At 39.2% G+C, this 12,443-nt stretch overlaps 2 protein-coding genes across 2 annotated transcripts in view; both read left to right on the top strand.

The window, feature by feature from the left end:
- MPP7 (MAGUK p55 scaffold protein 7) overlaps positions 1–1,026 on the top strand; it is a 74,032-nt gene extending 73,006 nt beyond the window's left edge. The window contains exon 18 of the mRNA XM_082193795.1: positions 806–1,026. Coding sequence (XP_082049921.1) covers positions 806–985 — 180 coding nt within the window. The 3' untranslated portion in view covers positions 986–1,026. The remainder of the gene's footprint in view (positions 1–805) is intronic.
- An 8,187-nt stretch (positions 1,027–9,213) lies between these two features.
- The window catches only part of ODAD2 (outer dynein arm docking complex subunit 2), a 93,025-nt gene continuing 89,795 nt past the window's right edge, over positions 9,214–12,443 (top strand). Inside the window, exon 1 of the mRNA XM_082193749.1 lies at positions 9,214–9,318. The gene's annotated coding sequence lies outside the window, so the exon portion shown is untranslated. The remainder of the gene's footprint in view (positions 9,319–12,443) is intronic.

Genomic DNA, 12,443 nt, shown 5'->3' with positions numbered 1-12,443 from the left:
CATAAATAGTTTCTTAATTTGTAAAAGTATAACACAGTCCTGGGGACATGCTCTTCTTAGGATTTTCTGTCTTAATTTTATGTAGTTACATTCTATGTTTCCAAAAACATGAGCAAAAATCTACTGAATGAGCCCTAGTAAGACCCAGGAATCTGAAAGGAACGATTCTTTTGGATTTTTACCAAACTTTCAAAATACAGACTGTGTTCTAGTAAATCCCTTGCTAATAGCAGGCAAAGTCTTAGGTAATGTAGTTGGTCAGTACATCATTAAAGTAAATAGCTTAAAAACATTTTTCCAGTGCTTTTTCTAGCATAGAGACATTTCTTTAATTATCAGTTAGTGACTAATAATGCTGATATGCGGATGAAGAGGAAGGATTTGTAAATTGCTGGGCAAAATAGAGTTTTTAAAACAATAACAAAATAGTTTGAAACGAAGATTTGTGTGAATTTTGTAATAAAGAACATATAATTTTTATTCACTGTTTTATGAACTATTAGCTAAGCATAGGCTTTGATCCAAAATCCTGGTATGCTAGCATGTCTACTTATGCAGGAGGGGCACAGATACACACACACACACACACGGTGGCTGCTGAGGGTCAGGGGACTCTTCAGAATAGTTTTGCGGGGGGATTCAGGAAATTGGCAGCTTCCCCCCGCACAAATGGAAATGCCTTCTACTCACACAGCAAGATCCTTGGAACCAGGCCATAAAACCTGATTCCTTGTTAACTCCGATTTCGGCAGATTTGTAACTTGTTTTGCTTTTCCTTTTGAATGACTACTTCTCTTTCTTTTAGGAGGAAGACTTTCAAGAAATGCTTAAATCAGCACAAATTATGGAAAGCCAATACAGCCACCTTTTTGACAAAGTTATAGTAAATGATGATCTTACTACAGCTTACAATGAGTTGAAAACAACCTTTGACAGACTGGAGCGAGACACCTTTTGGGTTCCAGTCAGTTGGGTGCATTCATAACACTAAACAAATAAAATGTTTCATAATATTTTAATAAGGTACTCAGTTGGATCTAAATGGACATTTTGTTGGTGGGAAGCTTTTCGAGCTTTGGCAAACTGGTGCATTTACAAACTTGGTGCAGTGGAATGTTGATCTTATTTTTCTGTGTGTAAACCTTCCTGTTTGGAATAGGGGTTCGGAGGCAGAATATCACAGTGAAGCCTTATTTTTTACCAGATTCAATTTTACTGGTTTTTGAAGTGAATCTTCAGCTATTACGATACCACATTTCATCAATCCAGTATGAGATATCCTTTAAGCTGAGCATTTATATTAAAAAGTCTTAAGGTCTGATATCAGTGTTTAAGTGGCTTTCAATTTTGCTACTTCCAGACCTGGATAATAGTTAGCACTTGAAATTTTTAAAACTGGGGATGCAAAAGTGGCTACTACTTCTTTAACTAAAATACAAATATTTGAACTTGCTTACGCTCAATCCGAATTTTGTGTGTGTGCTGAGTATTGTCTTCCACATCCAGACTGACTTTTACCACAACAGCAAATTTTATTTATGTTGGTGGAAAAACTTTCTTGGATCTTTTCAATAAGCAATAATATTGCTCTGCATCTTGAGTATTTGTAGATTACCCTTGGGGAGTATTCAAAGCAGTGCATCAAAGCTTAGATTGGGGTAATTCTAACAAAGATAACAGGGTCTTTGCAAATGTAGTCTAAATAGATGGTTGGTTTTTTGGTTCATTGCATTCATGTTTTAAAATTGTGTAATACAAGGGAAGTGCCAACAACCAAAATATCGTCTTTTGGAAACATTTGTGCTAGAGTGACGCATGTAGCCTGGCCCTGAACATCCATCATGTAATGTTGAGTGTCTCAGGTTTTACTGTTTTTGGTGATCTATGGTTGTACTTCAGCACCAATTAATTGCATGAGAAATACTGAACTGGATCCCCTCCCTCCCGGCTGTGTTTCAGTACTGCTTTAAATAAATCACTGTGGTTGTTTGTTTGTTTGTTTGTTTGGCAGGCATTATGTGTCTTTGACATTCAGTGCGTACTGCAAGAGCCAGTGCCAAGAATGCTGGGTATCTGTCAATATCTACATTTTGTATATGAGAGGATCAAAACACTTCTTTAGAAATACATTCGTCCTGTTTGTCAGCTATAGTTTGTGAGTCTATTCTTACCATATATTTTTCTTGAAAACAAGGGAAAATTGGGCATATAGGTTTCAAATGTTGTGACATCCCAGAATGCTGTTTGAGAGGAAACTCTCTCCCTTTCATCCTGATTGTCGCTCCAAAGACAGCATTTCGGCACTGTGCTCTTACTGGCAATAATTGAGACTATTAATCTTTGTAAGCTTCCCATGTTCTTTTTGTCAAGAGAGAATTTACTATCCTTTGAGTTTACTAGCTTTGAAGCAGCAACTGAGTCTGCAGTGACCTTGGACACCTTTGTTTTAATAAGAGCATGATCCAAAAAGCTCTGGAGCTTTGCATAAGTAGGAGTTGCCTGTCCTCTCCAATGCTGCGGCATGTTCTATGTGTGCACACTGTGTGGAGCCTTGGATCATACACATAGCATGGGTATATAGTTCAGAAAAACTTAAGTCAATTTTTGGCTCAAAGTGAAACTGACTTTTTTCAGCCTTTTAAAATTGTACTGCATGGGTTTGAGTACAATGGTTTTATGGTTTTAAACATAAATATCCTTATTGTATTTTTGCTGTTTTGTCATTGTAAAGCAAATGTTAAAAGTTTTTATACTATTGGATTCAGAGCAATACTTGAAGTTGTCATCAGTTCACTTACAGATGATGTGCCTGAATTGCAACTTTATCAATCTTAAATCAATAAATTATTGACAAAATGTACTGTGGGAAAGCTTCTTTTTTTAAAAATAAGGAACTCAAATCTATCATCTTAAAAAAAATTAAATTGTGCTTACAATATCTGTTACCATTATCACATTCAAATAAGTAGCATAACTGAACGAACCAACTTAAAGAGCTAACTTAAGCCATGATTTTGCTGTAGAAAACAATTATTTTGTTGAAGCATACTAGTCAATGCAGCAGAGCCATTTCTGAAATGCCTGGGGCCGGTAGCTCAGTATATATTTTTATGTTTAGGACCCAAATATTTAACTTGTCCAGAGATTTAAGATTTTCTTCTTTGTCCTGTAATTGCCCGCATCTGCACACAGAGCAAATATAAAGAATACAAATGACCCCTAATTCAGATGTGACTGTGTAAACAAATTGCACAAGATTCTGTCCTCATTTTACAAGTGATGACAAAATATAATGACAAAATAAAAGCAACATATTACAACATGTGAGTTTAACAGCAAACCAGCAAGTTTCTCCTTGCATAGTGCATATTCTGGGGAGCTTTTCATAATAATGGTGTCACCACACACCCTATGATGGCATATTCACAATCAGCTCTAAACATCTGAACCTTGGAAGCCTTCACTTGATTTAGAGTAGACTTTCTTTCTGGAAAACCTCTAGGGGTTTAAAGATGAACCCTAAAGTCCAATTTTTCTCTTACCACTTCCTGAAAGCCCATAGCTTGTATTACATGCATTGGATTCATGCGCCATTGGTGCAGAGTATTTCTCCTTGTTGCATGCTACTGTGCTGTGGATAATTTGAATTGCATACTTTAATAAGTTGATTAATCAGCTAAAGATAGAAAAAATAAAGGTAGATTTTCATAATTAAGGCAGCAATGTCTATGTTCTAATGTGTCACAGCAAAAGGGGGGAAAGTAGCCTTCTTACAATGGGAGAGAGTCTTGAAATTAATTGAAAATCTTTGAATAAGTTTTCCTTTACAATAAGGGGTCTAGAGATTCTAGAATAGGTGACAGTTTTGTGATTTCTTTTTTAAAAACAAGAACAATTTTTACTGGTTTTTAAACAAAGACAATAATTATTTCTATCATCCTAGAAGGGGACACAAAATGTATTTGGATAACAGACTAAAACTGGGTATATGTTGATAATATGTTGATCACATTTTCTTGTTAAAGTGCTTAGTTAAATCAGCATGTTGACTTCTTAGGATGGATTTACTGAGCTAATCCACATACTTTTTCAAAAAAATTGCGACATAGAAACAAAACTTTTACTATGTCACAATGACTCCAACTTAACAAGTGTGTTACTTCAAGTAAATACTTTACTGCTTAGTCAATTGCATGCATGTGGGCACCCACAAAACTTTTTTCCAACTGCAGTTAGGACTGTAGATATTTTAGTTTCCTTGGAAAAGCATGCCTACAAGAGTTCCTTTCTTGCCTAATTGAATGAGTATAGCATTTTCCTGTGCAGTGTAGCAGTGAAGTTATAGGTGAAGAAAGATATATGTTCTACACAAGTGGAACATTCACACATCTCAGGAAGCTTAGAACTGTGTATTTCCAAACACTGCCTTTCCTTATGTTGCTGGAGCTGGGAGTCTGACGGAACCCAGGTTGCAAAACATCTTTACAAACTCAGGTTAAGATTTTACCCCCCACCCCACCCAAGAGATTAATGCAATTGTTCAACTAAAAAGGTTTCTTTTGCCCACTTGGTAATACTTTATGTAGGCCAGATACAAAGGAATGTGAACCTGCCAAGAATTGAAATTCTTTTGCCTGTGGGACAGCCAAACTACCAGCATGCTCATTTTTACTCACACAAAAGGGATAAAGGACTCCAAGAGGCACCAAATTATCTTTTATTTTCCTGCCCAGGTTGAGCTGGTCTGACGTGACTAAGAAATAGATGATAGTGTTAACACCATATTCATGAGAACTAGTATCTTCAGAGATGCCCTGGAATCTTCGGATGAATATATAAATTTAATAAATAATAACAACAATAATGTTATTAGTATGAGACTACTCATATCATGAAACTCACTGGGTGACCTTTAGCCATTATTAGGTAAGGTAAAAAAAAAAAAGGTAAAGGACCCCCTGTACGGTTAAGTCCAGTCAAAGGAGACTGGACCCCAGAGTTGTCCATGACTAGACCTAACGGTCAGAGGTCCCTTTACTTTTAAGGGGAGTGAAAGGTGGGATATCAAGTTCAAACTCCTCCTCTTTTTCTTCTTCTACAATATGAGAAAGAGCCTTATATACTGCCACGAGGGACTTGGAGAAGGGCCAAGGCATAAATCTTATAAGCAAATGACTTTCAGATCCACTTCTGACATCTAACTCAAGAGAGATGGTTGGTCCTGGATGTTAGATGACCTTGAAAGTGCAGATAAACCATTCTGCCAGTAGAGGATGATGCAGCCAAATCAAATTCTGTGTGTGTTCATATTTAACTGCTTTATAGGTATCTCTAACACCCACATGGCTTAGTGTGGTGTGTGTGGTACATATGGGGGGGGGGGCAAGGGAAGACAAAGCAGGCCAGGCTGATTTTACGGGCTTTCCCACCCATGCTTTCAAATAAAACATATAATTTTTCTCCTTTTTTTTAATATTACTTCTCCTACTATATCTCTCAATTTGTTTGCTTAGTACTTACACTTCTCTAAACCCAGCCCTTTATTGTATTCTAGTTTAAAAACCACCTGGATATTCTTTTTCTTTGTTAAATTCCCCCCTAAGCCTCTTTTATATGCTTGTCTGATGTATAAGACAGGCTCCTGCGACATGAAAGCTTCAGAACTCTTGTGCAGCTGGCAAGTTTTTCATGCTTATATTTTTTTAAAAAAAGTGCAGTTCTTCTATATAAGTGTAGATATTAACTCTGAGTAAAATGGCCGTTGTCCTAAATGTTAGCAATCTGCTTTTTTCAAATGTGGCATTAACAGTTTCAGTGGCATGCTTACACCTGTAAGCTTGTTATATCACACCTTGTTATATTGAAGAACAGCAGAGTGTAGCAGACACATGTAGGCATAAGACGGGAGAAGGAACGTGAAGGTGGCCTTGTAAATCTTTGGTATTGGAGTGTGGTGTGATAGCTTCAAAGAACAGCAGATGAAAAGATCATCAGGTGTTCTTTAGATATTTACGTCAAAATTTTATACTGGATTGTTTAAAACGTGAAACCCTTAAAACACACAGTTATGGCTAGCAAATGTTAAGAAAGGAAAACTCTTCTTTAAGATATCAAACTTCAGCTGAGTCCAATATTTTTTCCTTCTTGAACACTGGTGGCTTTTCCCACTCTTGGCGTTGCAAATGATGAGAAGGCTTTAATCTGGGAAACTAACTGCTGAAAACTGACATCTCCTTCAGGCTGGTGCTTTTATTACAGTGGTTTATTCTGCAACATGTTCTTAACACAATAATCTGCTTCAGTTTGGGCTCACCCACACTTCCACTTGCCGTGTGATTTCTAGGCGCAGGTCTGAGACGTTTTTCTTTTGTCCCTTTACTTTCCTTGAGAAAACCCACTGTTTACTGCTGAATTGGAGAAAATGTCAATCTGCAGAAAACCCAATTGACATTTGTTCCAACTCAGCAGTATACAAGACAGAGAAAGCAGCAAGACAAAAGAGAGGGGGGAAAGCACTCTTGAACCCGTGCCTAGAAATCGCAGGACAACTGTGGATGAGCCCTTTGTTTTGTGATGTTTCCCCAATGCTACCGCATTATTGCTCTCTCAAAGGGCTATAGTTCAAAGAAAGCAGGGCAAAACTAAATGAGAGCATTTGTGGTGTTAAAAAGTGATGGGCTTTCAGCAGGAAGTTCTGGGATATGCACTCGTTGGAAGGGAAGCGATGTGCCTGCCCCAAAACTTGCAGACATAAACAGAATTGAAAGCAGGCTCTACCTGTGACCATCCCAATAGCCTCAAATCATCATGAATCTGCAATAAACAAGATATGGAGAGGCCAGCAGTCTCCTTTGAATGCAGGATTTCTTACCAATGGTCCCTTCCTATAGTATTCCCCCTAGGAGGGAGAGAGGAAGGGGGTGCATCCCCACTTATATTTTCTTCCTTCTCCTGAGGTAGCTTTCCGCTTTAAAAAGGAACACTGGCTTGATGTTACCTGTAGAAGAAGTTTGTGGCATCTAGTTTAGTCTTAAGGCTTTGTACCATACAAGTGTCTGCCAAAGTCCAAAGAGAATAAACCAACTCTGACGGAGTTAAAGGACAGTGAGAAGAACCATTTCCTATCCCACATCTTGGTCCTAATGCAAGATGGCAGTTCTGGCCCAGCAGTTTTGTAATGTTCCCTTAAAAAGTGAGGGGGGGGGAGCATTTTCACAAATCTAAGAGACCACAACAAGACCATCTGACAATACTCCCAAAATAACATAGCACATGCTTTCTGAATATCCACAGCAAGGCTGACATAATTCTGGCCCAAGGCAGGCTTCTCCTCGCTGTATCGGTGTCACTGTTTAAAAATAGGTCTCTTTTGTCATCTGTGGCACTGGTGGCCAGGTTGACTCATGATTGATGTCACCAGAAAGAACACTCTGAGCCTGCAAAACTGACAGCAGGCTCCTCTGAACGCGGTAAGATTTACACAGCTCTTAGAAGTTGTGTCTGGATCTGCGTCTTGTTGTAAATCCTAAAAGCTACTTTGTGGACGAGGGACAATATGCTGTCAGAACAGGAAGGCACGCTTCATCCAGAGTAGAATTGCAAATGTCCAGGCTCCTTTTGAACAAAGCATTAAAATAGATATTTCCTCCGTATTCGCAGACATTTTCTCTTTTGAAGGTAAGGCTGGCTACTTATGTGTGACCAAAAAAGTAGAAGGAAAACATCTCTGCATAAAAATGCCAGTGGATGTGTGTAATTGCAGATTTAGAAAGAATTGGTAGAATTTACATACAATTTTCTATACCATACATCTCGCCATAGTGAGGAAGACTGGGGTGAGTTGGCCTTGTGTGCCTACTCAGTCTGGCACCTCAAGGCCCCGCTCTCTCTTCTTAAGAGTTATTTATCTTCAAAGTGGCCATAGACTGGGAATCCCTGCAAACAGTGGGTTCCTTCAAACAGCAGAATGTCCTCTGATAGCCCTTCAAACAGAGGAATGCCCTTTGTAAAATAGGAGGCATGGTCATCCTATTCAAAGGTAGAATTACATACGGTGGTACCTCGCAAGACGAATGCCTCGCAAGACGAAAAACGCACAAGACGAAAGAGTTTTCCGTTTTTTGTCGTTCCGCAAGATGAATTTCCCTATGGGCTTGCTTCGCAAGACGAAACGTCTTGTGAGTTCTTGCGAGTTTGTTTCCTTTTTCTTAAAGCCGCTAAGCCGTTAATAGCTGCTAAGCCGCTAATAGCCGTGCTTCGCAAGACGAAAAAACCGCAAGACGAAGAGACTCGCGGAACGGATTAATTTTGTCTTGCGAGGCACGTATTAGTATTAGCTGACTAAAAGGGTATCCCTTGAGCTTTTTGATGCTGCTCATTCCCTCAATTCCTATCCTCCTTACCCTTGACATAAAGTAAATCAAATGACTGTATTCTCAGGCAAGATCTATGCACAAGATCATTTAACTGCTGGATGAATATTTCTCATAATGCGACCTTTTCTCCATAGCTCCTTAATGGAAGCATCAACATCATCGTTGGGAAATTTGGCCGGCACTGAATCCATGTATTATTACTTTTTAAAACGATTGAGAGGATTTTTAAAAAAACATTTCACATGAGCATACAACACAGAATAAAGTGTAGAATGTGTAGAATAGACTTGCCCCACTTCAGCCACAAGTTAGGAAATATATACAGTGGTACATCGGTTTTCGAACGTAATCCGTTCCGGAAGACTGTTCGACTTCCGAAACATTCGAAAACTCAGGCACAATGGGCAGTTGGCAGATTCAATTAGAAAAGAGAGAAATGTGCCTTGGAAGTTGAACGGTTTCCAAGGCGCATTCAAAAACGGAAGCATTTACTTTCAGGTTTTCAGCATTCGGAAACCGAGACGTTCGGCAATGGAGACATCCGAAAACATATATATACAGTATATACACATATATACAGTATTATCTAACACTGTATATAATATTTTTAATACCACCTGTTATTTAATTTCAAATATTTCCCAGGTGGCAGGCTGAGCTATAATCTTTCTCCCTGAAGGGTGAGCTGTTTCACTTGCAGGAACATTTTGTGGAGAAATATTCAAAATGCCTCCCCTCTCCCGCCCTGCCCACCACAAAATGCTGCCAGTAGTGTCACAGTCCACTCAGACTCCCTCATTCTGCTGCAGGCCTAAGCCAGCACCTCATTTTCAGAACCACCTCAGTAAGAGCGGCAGGGGGAGGAGAGACCCGGTGCTGTGGAAAAGATGGCTTTATGTAGTAGGAGCAAGAGAAGTGAGACTGAGAGAATGGAAAATCCCAGGTGAGAAGTGGGTAAGGGTGGGATTACGCGATGGCTGCCTAAAGTCCTAGACTTCCCAGTTCCTGAAGATGTGTCTGACTGTTCTGCCATATGTTGTTATTAGTGCTACAGTCAGATGACAAAGGGCAGGTTGTGACTGAAAGTGTATTCAGAGGCACACGCAGAAAGAAGAAGCCAAAAAACAGCTAATCATAAAAATGGTAAATATGTGGAACAGTTTGCCATGCACAGCTGTAATACCGCAAGCTCTCTGAGTGATGCCAAGCTTTTGAAATTAGCAAGATCCCCAACCTTCATTTGATTTGAAGATGGAAAATATTAACAAATTTATTACATTTGTTTAGCATTCATGTTGCCTTTATTGCATGCTGAAGGTATTGCCAAGCCATTATTTATTTGATGCAGAAATAGCTTCCCATAAAGCACAAATAAACAATAAAAACCGAATAAAAAAGCAACAACAAGTACAGCGCAGATACAGACTGGGATAAAAATCTACACTTACTTAACTAAGCAGTTAACTTCCTCCTGTACCACCTTCACAAACAGATCTCTCTGTCTTTATCTGATGCAATAGGCATCAGATGTCAGGCATCAGGTGTCACGGTTTTAGATTGTGTTATTGTCCTCAAAACAAGAATACGTTTATGATCATGTATGAACAGGATGAACAGTTCCTTCAAATACTTGAAAAATCAGCAGGGGATGCAGGGAAATAAGAAGTAACAGCAAGAGTGTTTGTGTATATCCAAAGTGTGTGTGTGTGTGTGTGTGTGTGTGTGAGAGAGAGAGAGAGAGAGAGAGAGAGAGAGAGAGAGAGAGATAGTTCTGTTGAGCACACAAGGAGGTGGAATTAAGCCCATAACCACTTAGACTGAAGATATTGAGGGGAAACCATGGCTTGTTATCATACACTGTATTTCATTCTTTAAAATGTACTGCAAAGGCACCTGGGAATGCACTGCCAAAGCTTGTGGGATTGCTAGCCACTGTTTTTGCACAATTTCTTTTGCCAATTCTGCACTCTTTTTGCCCCTTTTTGGGTTCGTGGCAATGCACACATGCACATGCCTTGAACTCACATAAATGGGGAGTTGCCTGCAATGTATTTGGTTAACTATGCAATAAATAAAATAATCCAAATAGTGCATATGGAAGCTGAACTTTCATCCATGGTACAAACTCAGCAAAAGCACACTCATAATTCTTTTTAGTAGCCAACACCAGCGGTGGGAGCTGGTGGGGCACCAATTGCCAAGCCTGCTGGGCTTGTACAGACAGGAAAGAAGGTAAGAAAAGGCCTGTTTCCTTTCATTTGGCCTTAAAAAGAGATATTTTGTTTCCCATTGGTCCCAGTATGCCAGGAAGATCAGTCTGTCAGCCTCTGTGTACTGTTTCCTCTTGTCTGAGGCATGTCAGGGAGACGGAAGATCTTTGCTATTGGATCTGTGATGGCTCATTCAACTCCAGTAACTGCCTGATGTGGTAACATTCAGTAAACTCCGTCACAATGCGCACCATAATGGGAAATTAGCCTGGAGCAACTATATATTTCTTTTACTACACATTGCATAAGGTCCTTGTACTTTTTCAGTTGCCTTCTATAAAGTACCAACAATGGGAATCAAACCTGATGTTACGCATATAAAAAGAATACTGTTACTATCTGGCAAAAACATATGTAATCCAGTTTTACTATTAAGTTTCTAATGCCACCATTTCAAACAAATCAGAGTAAATAACTTTCTGGAACTGATCACGTGACTTTTTGGAAAAGCAGCATGCAGAAATAAAGAACTTTAAAATAAATGCATCTCCAATTCTTCAATACATTACTGGGCGTCCAATGAAAGAGTCTGGGAGTAAATCTCTAGTGCTACATAAAGTCCTAATTGAAGAAAAAGGAAACCATTCGATTTGTTTCTTCCAACAATAAAATATGTAATTACCAAACCTGGAAGGCGTTGGTTCCTTCAGCATGGCTAGAATGGCTCCAGTTTTTTCAACGAAAAAGCTTGATTTAGAATAGTTATTACCAGAAAAGGAAATGGAAAAAAAATGAAGAGTAAATGTACCCATATGGACGATTGGAATATCCATGGCAGAGACTTTGAGAAAAATACCAGAAAATTGGCTGAATGAAGAGTATCAGAATGTACACTATGCAGGAAGACACGTATTGTAACACATACTTCTGCTCTGGTTAAACAATATAAACCGCGTTGATAAAAGGGCATCTTTTGTTCTGCAATTTGGCCACCTAATTGAGATGGATGTAGAATGAAACCTGTAACCCCATTTTAACTTCCTTCATCAACAGCATCCATATGTCATCCAAGAGAGAGGGTTAGTATTGGGGGAAGTATTCCTTGGCTTTAACATAATATTTCTTTATATTTCACTTGACTGCTGACATAATATGATCAGTATGGTGACGGAAACCAGATACAACTGCAAAGGATCCCCCACCCCTGAGCAGCTCTTATTTAACCAAGCTGTAACCAGTTCAGTTTATTTTAGAACCTGCTTTCTTAGTGGAAATAAAGATTGATTTTTGTCACCACCAAAATCTTGCAGTTGCAAAATGTTACAGTCTGCTTTGCTATTGTATATTTGCCTCTAGCTCCTTGAAGGAAAACTGGGAAGACAACATTGCAGCTACACATTTTTATTGTGCCTGAGAAGATTAGTGCATATTTATTTCTGTTTAACGGGTCAGCCTTCCTTAACCTGGTGGCTTCCAGATGGTTTAAACTACAACTCCCATCAGCCTGAGGTTTTGTACACACTACACATTTCAAAGCATGTTTCAAGCACATTCTTTCCCTCAAAGGAATTATGGGAATTGTAGTTTACCCCGCACAGAGCTACAATTCCCAGCCACCCTTAGCAAACGACAGTGCCCAGAATTTTTTGAGGGGAATAATATGCTTTGAATGTGCTTTGAACATGTAATGAGCATGCAGCCCCGTCAGCATGGCTGTGCTGATATAGGGTGATCGATATCTGTTGAGAGTCAACATTTTGCAGAGCAAGCTGCTGTCCCAGGGCCTCCTCAGAAACTCAGAGCATAACTGCAGCTTCCCAGTGGTAAGGGAGACATGCTCTGCAGTTGCTGAGAGGCA

Source organism: Podarcis vaucheri (assembly GCF_965113315.1).
Source record: "Podarcis vaucheri genome assembly, chromosome: 12".
Taxonomy (NCBI): Eukaryota; Metazoa; Chordata; class Lepidosauria; order Squamata; family Lacertidae; genus Podarcis; species Podarcis vaucheri.
This window is presented reverse-complemented; position numbering and strand designations above follow the sequence as displayed.